This window comes from Pyxicephalus adspersus, chromosome 4, assembly GCF_032062135.1.
Source record: "Pyxicephalus adspersus chromosome 4, UCB_Pads_2.0, whole genome shotgun sequence".
NCBI classification, from domain to species: domain Eukaryota; kingdom Metazoa; phylum Chordata; class Amphibia; order Anura; family Pyxicephalidae; genus Pyxicephalus; species Pyxicephalus adspersus.
In genome coordinates this window covers 46479535-46501151 of record NC_092861.1, presented here as the reverse complement: position 1 = coordinate 46501151, position 21617 = coordinate 46479535, and the positions used below count along the sequence as shown (strand labels likewise).

Genomic DNA, 21617 nt, shown 5'->3' with positions numbered 1-21617 from the left:
TGTTTTTGTGATTCTGCTGTTTTTTTATACATTTCTCACTTTGTAATAATTGCTTTGCTTGTGCTTGCTCTTTGAATGTTAAAATGTGGTTTAATGAACATTTTTGTCATGTCTCTGGATTGTCTTCTATGCTTGTATTCAAAATAGAGGGTGTCATAGGTGTTTGTATTGTGAGCCAATGGAAATATAGAAACACATGCATTTAGTAGGTTATTTGTAAAGGGGGATCAAAAAGTTCTACTTTAAAAATGATCAGAGCCCATAATGGAACTGGGACAGATGACTATATGAGGGTTTAGTTCCTCTTTCACTCATAATGCTGAATTTTGGAATGGACTGAATACATACTAGACTGGTTGTCAAAGTGCATACTTATACCTCTAATGAAATCTAGCATAGTAAGCTTATCTTTTTACAAAAAAATGGTGGCTTGTGCATAACATAACCATATTGATATATTGATTGCCTCTACAATAGGTTTGGCCTGGAGTTACAGTATTTCCTGACTATACCAATGAAGCTTGCACAAAGTGGTGGGTTGATGAGTGTGTTTTGTTCTATAACCAAGTAAACTACGATGGCATATGGATTGTAAGTAAAATATGTATGAACATAAATTTATCATGATCATAAAATATGTAACCTTTATATACTGTAACTTCATAATCAACAGCTTTTATATTAACTAGTTGGAATTTTAGCTACAGTATATTAACATCATTTGATAATCAGAGAGGTACTTAGAACACAACAAAATAAATTCTGCCTCTGGTCGATTACGGTTTGGCTGGTTGCAAAATCTAACCAGATTTTTAAATTCCTGTTGCACCTGTTTTTAAAAGCTGTATTATACCTGCCAATGATGAGTATAATACTGTTCAGCCAGACTGGCCACAGGACACTGACAATTGTACTAAAGAATCAGTAGGGGAAGGCTTGATAATTATTGTAGTTTACCAGACAGGAAATTGAGTGTACCTGCTGCAGTTTTTAATGCTTATTGTATGGAAGGTTAAGTGTGCAGACTTTTAGAAATTAGAATGATACCCTTATGAGAAAGGAGAGAAAATAGATGGGAGTTTAGGTTTAAAACCTGAAAATGACAAATGTTATATACATATTGGCGATCACTGTGCATGAGAAAAAACAAAAAAATTAAATACTAAAAACTTTAAATTGATAAGTTTGATAAGTCTTGATAAGTCTTTTAAAGCATGCATTATAGCATGTGTGGTAAACATGGGAAAAAATTAGCTCCAGCAGAAAAAAAAGATATTTACTATGCAAATGCTGTTGCATTTTTAAAGAATTTGATGTTTTTTTAACAGGACATGAATGAAGTTTCCAACTTTGTGAAAGGATCAAAGAAAGGCTGTGCTGTCAACAATTTAAATTATCCTCCATATACACCTGGTAAGAGAGTGCAAATAGATGTCTATAGAAAAATGAATGTAAATATGTTTAAATCAAATAGAATAATTATCTTTAGATATGGATATGCACGAAGACAGCAGACTGTACTGCAGAAACTCTTTACAAAATAAAGTGGTGGTACCATACAAATCCCATTATTAAAGAGGCCAGCACTCAAAGATCTTTGCTATGGGGTGTTGTAGACTGTAGCATTGTCAATATGTGATAATCATAATATAATTTAGTGAATATAAAATATAGTGAACTACATTGAAGTGTGGCAATGGCACTAAGTTAGGTACTGGTATTGAAGCACTAATGTAAAATGGAACAAAAAGCATTTCTCCCTACACAAAACTCAACATCACACTGATTAATATGGGACTAGAGAATATTATCTTTACTTTACGTTAGAGAACACAGTGAGGGTGTTAAAAAAAATACCTGGTATTTCCCTTGCACCTGATTGTCCTTAAAGTGAGTATACCTTAATAACCCCAGTGTATTAATATTATCCAATATATATATATAGCGCCGACATACAAAGTCCATAGTTATGTTAGCTGTCCCTCAAAGGGGCTCACGATTTGATGTCTTGGAGTGCTAACCTCTGAACCACCATGCTGCATACCTTAATTACTAAATTAACTATATTGGCAGCTTCCTGAAACACTAAAAAAATGTTGATTTGCACTGTAGGGCACAACGTTTTAATCAGCCTTTTGTATCTTTTACCCTGCCATTGCCATGGACATTCTATGTATTTATCTAGAACACTGAACATTATTAATATTAATTAATATTGTTCATTATTATTGCTCATTATAACAAAATAAATTTAGTATAGGACACAACCTTGCATGCAACAAATGGCACAGAGCTATAGGTTGTTAGCAAGACTCCATACAGCATTGTAAGCATGAAATGCAAAAAAATGGTAAGCTCTGTAGACAAATCCAATAAAGAAAAATGCCAAACTTCCATTATTTTATTCACCAGCACAAGCACAGGTTTTTCTTTGAATAATTTTGCTTTAAAGGAAAATTAGCTGCTCTCTTCTCACCACAATAAAATCTCGGTTACTTAAACTGATTATCTCAACTGATCTTAGAATTTGTCTTCACGTTCTTTGATTGGAATTTATTTTAAAGCTACTCAACAAAATCTAAACTGAAACACTTATTATTCTGTCACAGCACAAGTGTTTTCAAAATATTTTAATAGTGGCCATAAAGGTTAATGGCGGAGTTTGTTTGTAGCTTGACTTATTGATCACTGTGAACTATGGTGTTCATTAAACAGCCTTTGTGAAAGCTACATGGCCTGTATCAAAGAAATAGCACATTTGTAACTCAGTCTTCCAAGAAAGCACTCTTTGTAGGGATTAGATAAATATATAAAATGCACTGAATTATTGTTCACAAAGCATATTTTTGTCTTCTCCCATACAGCAATTATGGACAGAGTAATGTATTCCAAAACACTGTGTATGGATGCAAAGCAAGCCTGGGGCAATCACTATGACGTCCAAAGCTTATATGGACATTCCATGGTTCTTTCTACTGAAGAGTAAGATTTATTTATGTTCTTTGCCAAGGTCACTTATATTATTTTATGGTATCCTATATTTCTATATATTTGTTAACCAAGATTTTCCTAGAAAAAGAAACCCAGTCCTTTAGGCTTAGCTAAAATCTCACACCTTTAATTTATTGTTTACCACCCCTGCATGTTAGGAAACATTAAAACACATTTTTATCTCAAATATAATGCTGCTCTCTGTGATCTCCCTTCAGTGCTCAGTAAACACATTGTTTTTATCACAAGCTTCCTCAATCAGATTTGTGTTGCAGTGTCTGTACAAGGTGTAAAGCCCTGTATAGATGTCAAATAGATGTCAGATTACTGTCGCTTTCTGTGATGATCTTTTGTGATCATTTTCAGTGAAAGAAAAACTAACAAGTGCTGTACACCCAGTTCTGTTCTATTGAGAGGAGAGGGCGAGGATGAGCATGCGTCTGCCCACTGTGCTCCCTTCATTGGGAAAGTATAGCACCTGTACCTGCTTGGCTGTTCATCAATCTACTAGGACTGGCTGATGAATAACATTGGGGGACCACTGTGCACACACACACAGCCCTCACAAACCAGGCTATGGCGCTAACCTGTAGATGACAGGGAGGATCCTGGGCCTTCGCTATGTGGAAGAGTAAGGATAATAATAAAGTTGGCAGTGCCTCCACCCAGGACTGGGTCCCTTCCTGGGACATTAACCAGAATTATTAACAGTAATAAAAAACAGCACCCGAGGAACCACTACACCCAGCTTACAACATTAACCATTGCAGCTAAATGAACACACAGGTTCACTAATAAAAATATACAACCAATAAACATCAATGAGTACACATATCAAGCACATAGCAGAGTCCTGAGGAGAATTGTGCACAGATATACCCGGGTATATATAGAGTCTATAACCACAAATACCTCCAGTTATGATCAGTGTCAGGATGAGTTGCAGAGGCCTCTGGAGTTGATGGTAACAAAGATGTCCTGATGAGATGATCCTGAAACAGCAGCAAGGAATTCCTCCAACTGACAATTGGGCTGTGTATGCTGTGATCCCGGATTGCAGGGATGCAGGCAAAGTCTCTGGAGTTCAGGAACAATCTATCTGCCCTACCACTTATACCCTAGTAATCACACTAATCTGCCAATGCAACCGGACCTCTGCTACCTATGGGCCATCAGATGCCTAACCTATGCTAGATGTAACTACACAGACACAGCAGTCAGTGTGTTCTGGAAGGGATGCAGGCACCTACCCTGGTTGAGCACATGTTCTCATCTCTGTCCCTGTACTTCCTGTATTTACTTATATCCTGGTGGGGTTTATAAGGCCACTGTCAGGGGCAGGAAACACTTCAACAACTTTATTTGCAATTTACAAAGTTCCAACTCAGCTAGCAGATAGAAAAAGGCAGTCCCCTACACAGACTATGACAACTGAACAGACAACAGGTAGCCAAACTCAAAACTGTCAGGATGAACTCTGTTAGGTTGTTCTCAATTCAACAGACATTTGGAAATCAGAGAGATTTGAAAATAAATTGTTAAAAGTAAAGATTATAGCATCAGCAAGACCATCTGTATTTTGCAATAATGTCTGTCCTTATTCTTTCCTGTCCTGATCCTTTCTATTGGCAGAAAGCTTGCAGAATGCAGAAAAAATGGTTAGGGCCCTGCTTCAAAAGGGCTAAGGGTGCACTGTCTGTAATTATATTAATTTATTTATATTATAAACATTTTCCTATTTGTAGACCAGGGTCTTTGTCATTTTTTAAACACATCCTTTTTCTTTCACATTCTTCGCGGTCTGCAATACATCTGCATCTTATCATGAGCATTAATAATTATACTTCCCAGCAGGTAATATACTGCATAGTTTTATGTGATGTTCCCCAAAATTAGGCGATTTATGTTAAACATTTATTGTGAAGTGTTTGACTAGATGAGACATTATAAAATATAGATGGATTATGCTGTATTCATAAATTTGTAAACTATGTGGAATCTTGAATGTAATTTCCGTACATGCATTATAAATTGCTAGAATTTTTGCTGTACTTGTCGGTTTCACAAAGGTTTATTGAAACTAAGGCATCATAATAGCATAAATGTAATTAGGCAAACAGTTGCAAGAAACTATATTGTTCTAATGGGTTTTCAATTTCAGAGCCATCAAAGCTGTTTTCCCTGGAAAAAGAAGCATTATTTTTTCTCGATCTACTTTTGCTGGATCAGGCAAATACTCAGGACACTGGCTTGGAGATAATGCTGCCAACTGGAATGATATTAAATGGGCTATACCAGGAATGTTCGAGTTCAGTCTTTTTGGAATACCTTATGTAAGCACATTACATAAATAAGCCTGTAAAACAAATGGTCATCCATGGGAATTAGCACTAAATTGTGGTTATTTGTGTAGAACAACATGATCCATTTTATTGCCAATTGGATGTTTGTGCAACAGACAACACTGAGAGCAGTTCAAAAAATAAGCAAAGATTACAGAGAAATATTTTAGCCTTGCAACTAGACAGCAAACCTTGTTAACCAATGAGAGGAGCAGCCAGTAAAAACTAAAGTGAATTGAGCTGGGCTTCAATTGGAATACTTGTGGCCAGCAAATGTCAGTAAAGTTTTTTTTTCCTACTTTTTTTTTTTCCTATTATTCTGCTCCTCTTTTTTTAGGTTACAAAATAACTCAAAGAGATCTTTGGAGTCACTGCTTTGCAGAATCTTGGAAGATTACAATGCTTCTGTTTCCTCATTGTTAGTCTTTGTCACTCATTCAATAGAAAAAAGAGCTATGTTACTAATTTATTAAAGTTAATAAGATTGACAGCTTTGAAAGCTTCACTGCTGGGAGAAGACATGTGGAGTTGATGCTTCTGAAATTTAATGATTGACAGGGTTTGGCAGAAAGAGACCTGGTGCCAGGCAGGTAGAGACAGAATGCAATCTTTTTTACTATGCGATGGCTGGGGCGGAGGAGAAAAAAAAAATAAAAATGTATTTTTATTTTTTGTTCACATTACATTAGGTGAACACAAAAGAACTTCAAATTACCCATTCTCCAGTTTTGTATAAACAAGTGAAAATATGTTGTGTACTGAGCAGATATTGTTTTGGGAGAGAGGGCCACACATTCTCTGATTTAAAATAATGTTGGACCTCAGAATTCATTGGGCTGCTTCTGTCCTGTGTCACATCATGGATAAACACTAGTGTCCCAGTGCCACTGGCAGCCATGCACGTCATCACACTGCCTCCGCCATGTTTTACAGATGACGTGGTATGCTTTGGATCATGAGGTGTTCCACACCTTCTCCATACTTTTTTCTTTTTCATTCTGGTAATGGTTGAGCTTGGTTTCATCTGTCCAAAGAATGTTTTTCCAGAACTGTGCTGGCTTTTTTAGATGTTTTTGAGCAAAATCCAATCTAGCCTTTCTATTCTTGAGGTTTATGAGTGGCATGCACTTTGCAGTGCACCCTCTGTATTTACTTTCATGCAGTCTTCTCTTTATGGTAGACTTGGATATTGATACTTCCTGGAGAGTGTTGTTCACTTGGTTGGCTCTTGTGAAGGGGTTTCTCTTCACCATGGAAATTATTCTGCGATCGTCCACCACTGTTGTCTTCCGTGGACGTCCAGGCCTTTTCGCATTGCTGAGTTCACCAGTGCTTTGTTTCTTCTCATGATGTATTAAACTGTAGATTTTGCCACTCCTAATATTGTAGCAATTTCTCAAATTGGCTTGTTTCACCTGCATGGAGAGCTTCTTTGTCCGAATGTTGTCTGTTCACAGCAAAATCTTCCACATACAAGCACCCCCCCTGACCACCTAAAATCAGCTACAGGCCTTTTATCTGATTAATTAATAATGACATAGCAAGGGAATTGCTCACACCAGCCCATGAAATAGCCTTTGAGTCAATTTTCCAATTACTTTTGAGCCCCTAAAATGAAGTGATTGTGTTAAGAAAATGTTTTAGTTCCTCACATTTTTATGCAATCTTTTTGTTCAACCCACTGAAATAAAGTTGAAAGTCTGCAGTTCAACTGCATCTGAGTTGTTTATTAAAAATTAATTGTGGTAATGTACAGAACCAAAAAGTTATCTCTGTCCTAATATTTATGGACCTAAGTGTATGCAGTCATTGTCATTGGTTATTCACTGCAAAAGAGATAGAGCTGCAAACTCTGGTCTGTCCATCCTTATATTCCAACATGTCAGGATTTTATCTTTAAAAATTTTCCTAGAAGATTGCTTTATATTCACATCAATTTTTTATTTACTTAGATAACTGCAGGTATAAATGCATATCTCTTAGTATTTTAAAATCTAAAATAAATTCACAGCCTGTGACTATATTTAGGTAAAATACAAAAACGTTGGTTTGCATAAACAGAACTTACTGCTATATTTTTGTGTGGTAAGCTGTTATGCTTTGAGTTATTGTGAAACGTATATTGAGCACTTGTTGGTTGATAGTTACACTATACATATATAATACATTTATAAATATTACATGTTTTCTCATGTTATTTTTAGATTGGGGCTGACATATGTGGCTTTTTTGATGATAGCTCTGAAGAGCTATGCAGACGATGGATGCAAGTTGGAGCTTTTTATCCATTTGCTAGGAACCACAATGCTGAAAACTACAAGGTAATTCTGAAATTTGAAACATTTACCAAGATGGATATTTATATTCTTTCTGTTGAGCTTTTGAAGCAGTAGACTGGAAATATTTGTCTGTTCTTATAGCAGCTGTGTAGTGCTGTATCTCAAAAAGAAAACACATGTGCTTACACATTGGCACTTACTTTCTGTAATCAAGGTCTTGGTAGTGTCCTCCATACTAGAAAATTATTTTATATTATCACTAAAGCTAGGTTTAGACCCGCTGTGGGAACTGGAACAAGCATTCCTGCACAGCTTCCAGAGGCTGGCACCCTGTATTAGAGAACCAGCGCTTGCTTAATAAGTACTGAACGGCCCACTGGTGTCCCCTATTCATTCTCTACTGGGCTGCTGTGGGTGGCTAAGTGGTTTAGTGCCAAGAGGAAGTCGTTATTGCATGTAACCTCACTGCCAGTCTGAACCTAAATATTCATTAACTTTACGGTATTTTAGCCACTAGAATGCTCAACTACTACTTTTACTTCTTTTAAACAATTAAATCTTTCTCATTTAAATACTATTTACACCACATTACTTGTGTATATATATATATATATATATATATATATATATATTATTTTTGGGCATTCAGATGTTTAAATGCAGCTTGTTTTATTTTGGTTTTATCATTTTAGCCACAAGACCCTGCATCTTATGGTGCTGATTCCCTGCTTGTAAGCTCCTCAAAACATTACTTAAACATCCGGTACACCCTGCTACCATACCTGTACACTTTGTTCTACAAAGCTCATACCAAAGGAGAAACTGTGGTGAGGCCTCTGCTCCATGAGTAAGTCTTTAAAATACTTTTTGAATACCCTTTGATCTTAAATGCAAACTTCATATTCTGTTGAAAGTGAAATACACATTAAGTTGCTATACTATAATATATACAATTGATTTTATGCATTTTTGTAATTACTTAAACAAATGTATTCCACTGCCAAGATCTTTAACCACTGTAGTGAGGTGTGAGAAGGTAACATACCATGATAAAGCAAAAAAGAGGAGTCACTGAATATATAACATTCTTAATAGGAACAGATGAAATTTAGAAACAAATTGTTGTAAACATTTTTGTAAAGGTAGCAAAGAAACAAGTGATGACAAAACCCTCAAAAAAAATGGGAATTCTGTACTACTATATTTGTAACAGTGTTACTATACATCCAGAATTTGGGGAATATATGGTGAAACTGGGTGAGGAGAGGAGGGCAAATATAGGGGTAAAGGAAACTGTGGGTAAGTAGATTGTGCCTTTAGGTTATTTTATTCTGAGTTTTGCTAAGGTGCATTTTTGGTATAGTACCTGCTAAGAGGTATCCAGAGCAATGCTCCAAGTAACCTACAAGGGTAAGAACAACTATTCATGTAAAGAGGGAACTTTTTTCGCACTACTAAAACCTCAACCTTTGTTCTTTCAGATTCTTTTCTGATAGTGAAACATGGGCATTAGATCGACAGTTTCTCTGGGGACCTGGCCTTCTAATTACACCTATTCTTGATGCGGTATGTCAAGCTTTGCTTACTGAAACTTAAGTGTAGCCTTTGAACATCCTCACCTTATTTTTAATTGTATCTGGGAGTTCTGATATTACATCAACAACAGATTTAAATATTTACCCACATTACTTATTGGTGTTATAATTATCCCACATTGATTCATGATGGTTCTAAATACACATTTTTTTCTTGGTGGGAGCCATGATGGTTGTGGGCAGAACAGCTCCATGCTAAGCACTTTTTTTGTATTATAATGGTAAAATTACAAACATTTAGCAGTACAAATGTGAACCCTAGTAGTCCAGCCCTGATACCATTAAAAGTTTTTTTTTTGCATGCGGGAGTAGCGGGTTGTCACTCAAAGGGGGAGAAACCTCCCCCATAGTGATGTCATGATTACATAATCCTACCCACTCTTCCATTGTAGATCAGGCCCTGTGATGGGAGAGTGGGTGGGTTGTGTCCAGGGACACAGCCCACCCACTTTCCTGAGCGCAGGAACTGTACGCGGGACATGGTCCGCATTTCTGCCTGCTGCATCCCCCCAGTGGGGTCTCTGTCCTGACCCTTGGGGGTGCACCGACTAGAGCCGTGGACCCCCTAAATTTCCCGCGGACCACTAGTGGCGACTGCTTGTCAAGTGCATTAGAAATTAAACAAGCAGGAATGACACCACATCACATAAAGAGGAAGGCAGAAACACACAATATACCTGGCAAATTAGTAGATATTTTTCTGCACTTGCAATGTGTTGTGGTATAAATGTAGGGAAATGCACATGTATTACAGGAATGTATAATAATATGTTTTTTTTATGTCTTAACATATGCTTGAATTTAGGGCTCTGAATATGCTACAGCCTACATCCCTGATGCTGTGTGGTATGACTATGAGACGGTAAAGAGACAATCTTTGACTTTTTCAAAAGTACAAAAAGTATTAAAATGTTTATCTGTTAATGGTATACTGAGGTAAAAGAGAAATGTATGCGTTTCATGTACTTGTTAACTATAGTTCTTGGCATATGATATATAATAGTTGATACGGCTGTCCTAATAGCACATTTGATATTTGATTTATTAAAGCCCTAAGGTTGGGTCCACATGGACCTTTTTTAAAAACCCGTGTAAACGTTCCTATTCCGTTTATATGCATCTTTATGCACATTTATTAGGGTTTTAAAGCTTGCCGTTAAAAATGCTGAAAAACACCTATGCCGTGTGTTTTCATGTTTTCCTGCGTTTTTATCGTGTTTTACAATGTTTTTAACTAATAAGCATATTAAGTGCTCGAAAAAGCAAGAAACCAATGGAAAACGCCCCCCAATGGAAGTGTTCACCCATGTTTACCTGTGTTTGTGGATGTTTTTAGGCGTTTTCCAGCGTTAACCCAGCGTTTTAATTTTTTAAACGTTGCAAGCAACGTTTAAGTTAAATATCATAGAAGTGCCTCAAGGAAATGTCCTGGTGTAGATTAACCCATTGTAATGCATGGGGATTTCAAACAAGACCACAAATAAAGCTTACTCTACACAGTCCGTGTAGACTAAGCCTTAGACTGGAAGAGATAGACTCTCATGGGAGAAACTGGGTGATTCAGCAAACGTGGAATGGATGTTCAAAAATAGGTTATTTTGATCACCTGTCATATCAATGTATAGCATAGCTTCTATCTGGGACAGTACAGTTTTCCAGTGGCCAATACAGTGTCCCGCTGAGCTCCTGTGTGTGTGTTGTGTAGGTATATATATACTTTTTCCCGCATTCAGAAAATGCTGTCCTGTTTGCTGTTCCTCTTTGATTTTTTTAGGTTTTAGTAAAACTTGCTCAGGAATATGTCCAGATATAATGGAATCTATCTTCTCACAGGGTGCAAAGTCTCCCTATAGAAATCAGCAGGTTTCCATGTATCTCCCAGCAGACAAAATTGGGCTTCACCTTCGAGGAGGCTACATTTTTCCCACTCAGAAACCAGCTCGCACTACAGAATACAGGTATAAAAAAACAAGCTTGATTGACATGGGAAGTGTTGTCTAATATTGGCACTACACTAAAGCAATAACACTCCTATTACTTAATTCAGTGTCTGTCGTATGCAATCATCATCTGTGCTAATTGTGCACCTGCAGGAGAAAGGCCTCAGACCAGCTCTCTGTGCCAGTCTGTCTGTTATGTATCCTTGTATAACTTTCCTCTGGACTCATTCTATCATTTTAATCACAGACTATTGTTCTGATTCTGTGGCCAAATTCAATTGCTTAATGCTCTCATCTGTTTAGAAAAGAAAGTACATAATGTAACTTAAATTTCAGATACAAGAGAACAAATTCTGGATGGATTCTTTAGAACAGAAACACTGTACCTTTTACAAAGCATAGATTGTACCATCTGCAGTCATTAAGTTAGGAAGACTATTTTTCTTTTAATTTTTAAGTACACTGCGTTGTAATAAGCAACATAGTAATTATGTTCTGTACATGCTGATAATAACAAACATGGAATACAAATAAATATATTGAGGTTGATTTTCAAGCAGCTTGAAATAAAAGCCATTGCTATTAGTGGCCAGATACTTTACAACAGTTATTTTCTAAATGAAAGCTAGAAATGTCCATTTTGGAATAAATAATTCTTTCTTTTCAACACTTATTGTAAATATGTACAGTATAAATGCACAAACCTTTCCAGTAAAACCTCAAATTGTCAGATGGCTTTGACAACTACTGATTTTTAGTCTCATTTTGAATTGATGATGATGATGATTGCACTGCCCCAAGCTATGCCATTGACTTAATACATCTGATAACCTAATGTTGTATCTACCTGCATGAATCTTTCAGATTGTCTCTCTGAAACTATAATATGTTATCAGTCCACTTTTAATTCAACTTTGTACTACCCCTTGGTTGCCCAAGCATGGGGTTAAGGTGATACTAGCTAGACAACAAAAAACAGCATGCTCACCCTTTATATATAGTCTCCCATAGAGAGGTTTCACAAAGACCTTTGGAGGTATACTTTGTTTTTAGATATGTAAAATGGGATGGATTGTATCTATGCATTGTGTGTTGATCATTCAAGGTAGGGTTTATACTTTTATTTTAGCTTCAATTTTTTAAACAATGCCTTAAGTGATACTGTGTAAAAAGAATAACGGATAATTCAGACTTATTATACAGTCCTCAATAGTTAGCAGAATGGTAATTGCATCTTATCAGTAATTATGTTAAGAGGATAATTCCCTTACAGTTTTATAAAATATTACTTTAACCATTCAAATGGACATCACATTATGCATTATGTCAACATCTCAGCATTACACAGTGACTTTCCAGCAAAAGATGATTTCCAAGCAGACTGATATTAATCATCAGGCAGAGGTCTGCTAGGCATCTGCAAATATAAAAGCTATTTAATGTGAAAAAGGAGAACAAAAGTTTTGCTGAGATAAAAGTATACAGGGTCTCAGTACCGGAGTTGCTTGTGCAGCTGAACTTGATCCGGCATAATCCCAAAACACACCACCAATAAAAGAAATGTTACGTGTCAAGCCTGACATTTGTTCAGAGTTAAATGTCTCCAGAAAGGTGAACAGTTTCATTATCCTGTCATAGCCTGGTGGAAAACTATTTTACAGTTCATGAAAAGACAAGAATTAGGTATGATCCCATAAAACATTGGTTTAGTAATTGGAAGATTTGAAAGCCGTCTCAGGAATTTTTCGTTATCTCCCTAAACTACTCAACACTCATAAAATAGTTTTGTCGGAATTATTATTGTCTTTTCTTGACTGGGAAAAAATGTATGATATTACTGACATACCATTCAGGTTCAGGTATAAAAGTTTTAGGAAAAAGCTTAATTTATAACCGAAGGATGTTTCTAAAGCACTTAAATTTTTTGAAAACAAATGCTGAAAATATAAAAACAAAATTCTTATATCAGTATATTCTAATGCTGAGGAAACATTTTCTTTCTAATTGTAATAGTCTTATTTTTGGCACATTTCTTAGTTTGTGAACATATCAGCTTCTCCAAATGAGGCCCACTGAAGATTTGACAAGAGTCTAGATTAAACTATCTTGACATCATTTAGTATGTGCGTGTTTCTAAATGGGTGTAGAAAACCATTATTTCAAAACATAAAAGCATTACTTATCATTAAAACAAATAAACACTACTTTATATCAAAAGCACAAAAGCAGGAGGAAGGCATATTCATACATGTATAGAACTGCCCCAAAAAGAAATTGAAAACCAAAAAAGTCCACAAAAGGCCTCTGGGTGATTAAAGGTAAAGAGCTAGGGATCCAACCTATAGTAAAAAAATAAATGCCAAATAATAGGGTGAACTATTCCTGACCCACACCAAAAAGCAGGACCAAACTGTACATATAGGGTTCACCATATGAGACCAAATGTTCTAAGTCTGTAACTCGGAAAGTGCTATACTTAGGAAAGGTTTACTTTAAAATCGCATAACAATTCTTTTTTTATTTAGCTCACTAAGTAACAGTTTTCAAAGGGCATTTCAATTTAACATCACCTTACATTCTAACACCCTTCTTTAGTAGCAAATAATCAGAATCAATCTTGTACTGATTAGACTCCGGGAAGAAAATTGGTTACTGTGTGTTATTAAACTTGAGAATTAAAGCTTACTGTAAACAAAAACCTTTCCTGAACTTTATTAAAAAAAGCTACAAGCTAAAGCAAACAATCTATATCCAAAGAGATAACCAAGAAGAATATATATATATATATATATATAGAGAGAGAGAGAGAGAGAGATACAGATATTTGCTATGTACATGCAGCCTTTCTTAAAAATATCCAAAGCCTTCAACTCTTTCAAGTTTGTTTTATTCTCAGTGTTTTCTAAAATTTGTACCTGTCTTTTTTCACATTTTCCATATCATTTCTTATTAAATTGATTGCTATTGTCTCCATAGTTAATATAAAAGATGTGTGATGCCTGTTATGTTAATACTTAACAATGGTACAGTTTTTTGCTATCTCGTTAAATTAGTCATAGATTATAACAAATGGATATTAGCATCAATTATTCTTAACTGGTGATTGTTATATTGGTAATGTTTATACTCTATCTGACATTTACTTATATATCACTTAAAATTAAAACAAATACCTAAAACTAAAACAAATACGTACAGTATTTTACCAAATATACATATTGTAATACTAAAATGTTTGTTTAAAATGTGAATTAATAAACATCTTTATTTATTCATCAATTTATTTTAGTCGTAAAAATCCTCTTGGATTGTTAGTTGCCTTGGATGATGTACAGACTGCCAAAGGAGATTTTTTCTGGGATGATCTTGAATCTAGAGGTAAATGCAAAATAATTGTCAATGTTCCTTGTAGATTTAGCATCCATTCTTGGTGTTCTATGTAGTCAGAGACTCAAAATATTTTACACATATTTTATACAGCATAAATGTATAAAATGCTTTATTAGCATATTTAAGAATATTTGCCCTGGGGCTAGTAATCAATTCTTGAATTTATTATAACATGAGCAAAAAATTAAAAATGTTGTCTCCATATGCGAATTCTGATAAATTTCCTAGTTACATTTATTGACCATATATTTTAGAAATGACACCCAAATGTATTTTTAATTTGCATACCCACACTGTCAATCAGATTACCAGATGGCAATAATTAAGCTTTTATTAAAAATACACTGAAGTTTAGCATAGCATTTTTAATAAAATACATTTAGTACTGTATTTTTGAGATTTAAGGTGCAGCTAACTTGAATATGATATGAACTGGGAATAATCCTCTGTAAAAAGGAATTTAAAGGAAAAACTGAAGCAACCAAAATACAAGCAAACCTTTTTCCTTTTTTAAACATGTCTTTTAAAATGTAATTCTCAATTCCCTTGTTCCAGTTGCTTTCCTTCCTAACTCCCTAATATTTTTATAGTAGGTGGAATTGGAATGTGGTGGGTGTAATTATTTTTTTTATGGTTTATGAGTGGCTCCTCCCTTCAATGACAACCTGTCTACAATTAATTCTTTATTTTAATTGACAGTAATTGTCAAAAAGTTTGAGTAACCTGCAAACAGATAAATATTGCTATATCAGAAATCGAAAAGATATGCCTTCCCTGTTAGCAAAGATCCACAGTCTTGCATTAGTGTATGTCAATATGTTCCTGCTGTCAATCAAGATTTAGAACAGAGGTTCCAAAAATAGGGTGCCATACTGGTGTGCGTGGCTGTGCTCCTCCAGTAGGCATTAGTCCATAATATGCATTTCTTGTGGCCCACCACACTAACCAATAAGCACATGCATAGCAACAGGCATTATCTTGACTCATTGACAGTTCATGTATGTAGTTCAAATGCATATTTCTAATAAAAAGGACATGGCACTAAACAAAAACCATATGGATGGGGAGGGTGTCAAATTGGTGAACAAGAAAGGTGTAAGGTAGTAACAATTGTGATGTGGAAACATTCTAAATCCTGTTAGAGATGCAAGCATAAGTAGCTGAGTACCAGTTCATGTTTATAGTGCATTGCTGCTTTTAACCAATCTTTAGATTACATATGAGCAGTCACTTAACATTTTAACTAGGAATATGCTTGATTCCGTGGTGGGATTGACTCAAACTTCCATTATTTGTCATTTGCTACTTACATAAACCATGCAGAAATTTAAAGAGTATGAACTTCAAAGAAAATAGAATGACTTGCCCAAACTTTTATTAGTGATTAGAAGGGTCACAGTGGCCAAAAACGGCTTCTTTGTAACAGCTTTCTAACCATAAACATTGTGGGCCCACAGCCTTTTGTCAGTGTGTTCAGTGTTGGAAGAGATTAACTTGTGAGGAGTTTGTCTATACACCCTAAACACTGAATGTATTGTGAAGGCAAAATTTATCTCTAATATACTTGGGTTTTTCATTGAACATCAGGTTTACTGAATATAAAAGAATGCTTCCCAGACATGGCAGGAATTGAACCCAGGCAAATTTACTCACTTTCATTATAACTCATTCATTTTACTAGTATGACTTTGAATTCCGATCATAAGTACTAAAAATTGATAACAAGAAAATATAAACATGCAAAAATGAATCAATAGAGATCAAAATAAAATAGTTTTATATAACATATCATGCAAAAATCCTGACTATTGCATTTCTACCCTCTAATTTCTTCCAAGCACACAGGACATTTTTGACTGATTACTTTAATAGTGTTGAGGGAGGCAGCTGAACATATTTATCCGCAAACCATTTTCAAACTTGTATAGCCTGCGTGTAATTCCGTTTATGTATGTATGAAGCATTGCTTATTTCACACTACAGAGCAGAATAATTAAATTGATTTACTTAAATGATAACCCACATTGCATGATGGTAGCACAGTCTCTCTAACTTCAGAGGGAGTTTAAATTCACTAACATTCACCTAAGGTAGCTACATTTGAATTTTAAAAACCTACAGTGATATATTTATAGACTGCAAAGGAGGTCATATCAATAACCTTATACCACTATAATATTAGATTATGTTTGTGTCTGCTACAATCTACATTTATAGAATAAGACAGAGAGGTAAATAAACTTTGCAAATATTTTTTCCTAATAAAAGGTCTATGGTCCAAAAAAGCAGCTAGCAGCTAAACATTTTAGGGCAAGAAGCTGTTGAACTTACAAAAAAATAGCAAAAAATTTGCATCTTTTACTTAAAACATGAGTGTAGCTACAGTTCATTCCCATGCCTGTGACTGTGGATAATTTGTAGTTGCGTCCACCTCTCAACAAGTTATTTTAAAAGACAACAATTCATAACAAAAATCAGAATATTTTACCACGTTGGTTGAGGTTTTTTATTTTCTAGTTAAGGCTAGCTCCATTACAGAATTTTGCATGAAAACAACAATATTAAGTTCCCAATATTTGACATTGTTTTATTTGTAAGGTAAAACAAAGCAACTAAATTTGTATTTTTCCTTTAAATAGGTACCATTGAAAATGGCAACTACATTTTTTATAATTTTTCAGTATTCAATGTAAGTATTCTAACTTGATTTTCACTGTAAAAAAATATGGGATCCATATTTGCTCTGTGATATCTTTTGAATCACAATGGTCCTCTATGATATTTCCAGAATGTGGTTGCATAAGTTACCAGCCTAAACTCAAACAGGATAAACTCAGAGTGGTAGCTTTAGAGTAAGATGAACTTTGTCTTCTAAGGGCAGTGCTAAATGGGTAAATTCAATTAAATTTATCATAAATTGATATCTGCACCGTTAAAAGATTTTTTTATTTGTTAAAATAGCCTTCTGCATTTACCGTGCATAGCTGTGTCTGTCAACGTTATAAATTTCTTGATAAAAATGTAATTTCCATGATAACTTGTGTCAGTTAAGTGCTGGCATGAAAATCACATGGTGTTGATAGATAATAAAGTCATATGATCATCATGTCAGCACTGATATAGCAACTGGTGGGCCTTGTTTATCAACAAATCAAAGTTACCTCAATCACAAATCTGTTCCCAAGATCACCTACAATCATTTACAGTTTATCACTAGAATTGACGTTAGCATTTTAAACTCAAAATCAGGTCCAGTAAAGCTTATAAAAGATGACCATTTAGAAGCATTAAATGCTATTGCACCTATCTTTACCATTTTGTCTCAAACTGTTGCTGACATTTTAGTGATTCAATACCTCTCAATATTCCTAATCCCTACACCTCTGAGGATTCATTGTGAACACTGCTAATCAATAAAATGAAACCATATAGAAAATGGTTGGAAAGCAGCCAATTTCCTAACAATGCTCTTTGAAAAGTTATTATATATTTAATTTACATGAATTATTTTTTTAATTTTTTTAGAATGTTTTAACTCTTGAAGTAAAACAATCTGCATATAACGATCCTAACAATCTAAATTTTGAAGAAATAAAAATAATGGGACTTCCTACGGGTACTACCAGTGTGACAGTAAAGAAAGGTGGAGCCATTCAGCCTTCAAACCACTCATTTAGATATGATTCTAACAAGGTAAGAAAAAATCCTTATGTTTTTACATTTATTTTTATTATAAACGTTGTCATATCTAGATTAATTCAATTTTCTTTACACTCTTAAATGTACCTATTTAGCTTAAAGTTTTTACAGTGTCTCTGTATCAGTGTTACCTGAACTCTTGAATTTGTTAACAGTGTCCCTATCTAGTGAAGAATTTAATAAATATACTCTGTGTATAGAATATTATTCAGAAATTATCTTTGTCATAATAAAAACTGTTTATCTCTAATACTCAAAGCCTGCTTATAGTGCCAATGTTCAATTCTGTTTATAGAGTTAAAGATTAGATAATAAGTACTGTTTTATATGCATAACTATAAAAATAAACAATAATTGCATTAAATGATATGTCAATATTTTAAAATATACATTAGGATCTGTAAACAAAATCCATGCCTAAAGCCATATAATTTCTGTGCTTTCATAAATAAAGGGCAGAATTTTACATTTTCCACATTGTATTCTGCACTGGTTTAATAAGGCTATGTTTGGAATGGCGGTGGTAAAAGCGGTTCCTATGTGGCTGGTACATTACCAGACTCTTGGCTGTCTGTATTGCTGCACTGATTTTTAAAGAACCGGTGTTTTGAACTTTTTTTTTAGTGGAGGGTACTGAACCACTTGCTGCCACCCCCATTTATTCTCTATGGGTAGCCGCATGTACATGTAAGTTCTCACCTGAAGGCGTAGTTCAGGGATGTGAGAAAGCAGTAACCACACCACAACCTCACGGGCAGTCTGAGCATTGCCTTAATATTACTTTCTGATACATTGTAGATGTTAAGGGAAGTGATTGGCCAAGTTCCTTAGTCCTACTATGTCCTAGCATAAATTCTAGAGCATCTTTCTGGGTAGACCAGTGCCTTGTTATTAAAAAATAACTTTTCTCACTGTAGGTTCTTCATATAACTGGTCTCAAACTAACTCTCGGAGAATCATACACTGTGGAATGGGATCAGCTGGGTTCTGGAGGTCTAAATGATTCTGAAAAAATTGATTGTCACCCTGAATCAGATGCTTCTGCACAGAAATGCATTGATCGTGGCTGCATCTGGGAGGTATGTAAAAAAAAGGCATTTTATTTGTTATGTTAAAATATTAATGAATAATTTTTTTGTTATTTAAAAGTAGTACTATGGATAGATAGTAAAAAAAGGGTGGCTAGTATTAAAGTGTATCCAAAGCCAGAAAAAACGTACAGTTTATATTACAGTTTACCAGTCATTGTATTTAGCAGCTGAATTGGTTTCCTCCTTTTCCCCCTATTTAACATTTTTTTTTGCTAGTAACATACCTCCTTCTAGGGTGTCCTTGGGTGCGCTGACAGTGCTGTATCTATGAAGGAATGGCTTTGTCACCCTAGGCAGCATCTCAAATTTGGATTACAAGCCCCTCCTCTTCTTCATTATATAATGGTTATGTGTTTTGCAGCTTTAGGAAGATGGATGGAAAAGCTGATAAAATTATTTGAGATTTTACATTAGAGCATAGGAATTGCTCTGTAATGGTTGTCTTGTATTGTCTTAGGTAGAAGTAATAAAAAATTGCTTGCCAGCATTAAAAAAAACGAGTTCCTGAACTAATAAAGTTGGCAGTTGACAGTAATGAAGAAATCAACTGCTTGTGTTCAATTATATTCCAAAGCAGTTGCATTGTTCTATTGTATTGCTAATATGGGAACCTAATGGCGAACTCCCATAATCTTTAACATAAATGTTATTCTTTTGGTCTTCATGCTATTCACCTACATCCCTCTCTCTGATGTTTTTCACTCACATAATGCGTTAAATTGTAGAGTATACATTAAGGTTTAGGTAGAAGTATATAGCCAAGAGGGTAAGAGAGCCAAGGAAGTGCTTCTTGCATACTTTGTGATCATACTGTGATGTTAGCATTTATTTGTCTGGAGATCCTTAAGGTGCAGCCTAATTTCATCAGGATGTATCTATGCTGAATACTGTGCTGCCAACACATTCACATTAATCATAATCAAACTATAAAAATACTTTTTCTTGAACACAACATATTCATTAATTTAAACGTTCTGTTTCAGGAGTCTAATGTTGATGGCATACCATATTGTTACTACCCAGAAGATTATGGCTACATTGTTGACAGTGAACAGTCCACTGCAGATGGTATTATTGTGGACTTATCATTGCCACCAAGTGCTGCACGACGATACAGGGCAATTTCTACACCAATTAATAAACTACGTCTTCAAGTCACATACCATAAAAATGACATGCTGCAGTTTAAGGTAAATGTGTTTAATTTTGTTTATATCAAATATACTGTGAAACATTATAATAGTACTATTTTACCAACAATGTTTGCAATGTAATTTAAATGTCCCAGGGTTATTAGGTATATTCAAAATATTAGAGGGGGTGCGTACAGAGATGAATTGGGGATTTTTTCTGGTCTTCTTTGAAAAGATATCAAGCTAGAAGAATAAAGGGCCATATGATTCATGTGTCACAGTAACCAAAGAGTTTTTAGCCTTGTGGGTTTGCAGATTTAAAGCTACCTTGTGGCATCTTCTTTGCTTTGGAAAGCACACATGACTTTCTTGGTAACTGAGACATTAAAGTGTTAGCCCTTAGGTATACAATATATGGGTATACTGTTTCAACTAGCTAGCGGTTCCACTTGATAGCAGCACTGAAATGCCTGAAATGTCAGACAAATCCACCTTAAAGAAGCCAATTCTATCTATACATTACTTCTGCCATGACCATCACCTCTAATTTTCTCCCTTCCCATTAGAGATTGGATTTAATTTTCTAAAATATTCTTTTAATTGGATTTTATTTTAAAAAAATGGAAATCCAGCCATTAAGGTTCTCATACAGCCACTGCCTATAATGTGGTGATGGAAATCTCTAGATTGTTCTCCTACATTGTTATCCTGTCTCATAGTTACATAGTAGGTTAGGTTGAAAAAAGACATCAAAAAGTCCATCAAGTTCAACCACTAGGGAAATAAACATATCGCAGATAAAAAACCCTATAAGACATAGTTGGTCCAGAGGAAGGCAAAACAAAAAAAAAACCCTGGGGAAAAAAATTCCGTCCTGATTCAATGAGGCAATCGGATGTTCCCTGGATCAACAGTCTCTGTTATTTTTACTTTAAAGCCTTAATACCCAGTTATATTCTGTGCTTCTAGTAAAACATCCAGCTTTTTCTTAAAGTAATCTAAAGTAGATGCTAAAACTACTTCCTGAGGGAGCTGATTCCACGTTTTCAGAGACCTTACAGTGAAGAATTCCTTCCTTATCCAGAGCTTAAACTTCTTCTCCTCCAGACGCAAAGAGTGCCCTCTTGTTCTTTGTAATGATCTCAAAGTGAATACTT

General features: G+C 35.0%; 1 protein-coding gene across 1 annotated transcript in view; it reads left to right on the top strand.

Annotated features, from left to right (window-relative positions):
• Window positions 1-21617, top strand: part of SI (sucrase-isomaltase) — a 96302-nt gene that overhangs the window by 24875 nt on the left and 49810 nt on the right. Inside the window, exons 13-26 of the mRNA XM_072410142.1 lie at window positions 478-591; window positions 1329-1413; window positions 2865-2982; window positions 5153-5324; window positions 7538-7654; window positions 8305-8459; window positions 9094-9178; window positions 10013-10069; window positions 11041-11165; window positions 14437-14525; window positions 17177-17226; window positions 18063-18230; window positions 19154-19315; window positions 20311-20517. Coding sequence (XP_072266243.1) covers window positions 478-591; window positions 1329-1413; window positions 2865-2982; window positions 5153-5324; window positions 7538-7654; window positions 8305-8459; window positions 9094-9178; window positions 10013-10069; window positions 11041-11165; window positions 14437-14525; window positions 17177-17226; window positions 18063-18230; window positions 19154-19315; window positions 20311-20517 — 1704 coding nt within the window. The remainder of the gene's footprint in view (window positions 1-477; window positions 592-1328; window positions 1414-2864; window positions 2983-5152; window positions 5325-7537; window positions 7655-8304; window positions 8460-9093; window positions 9179-10012; window positions 10070-11040; window positions 11166-14436; window positions 14526-17176; window positions 17227-18062; window positions 18231-19153; window positions 19316-20310; window positions 20518-21617) is intronic.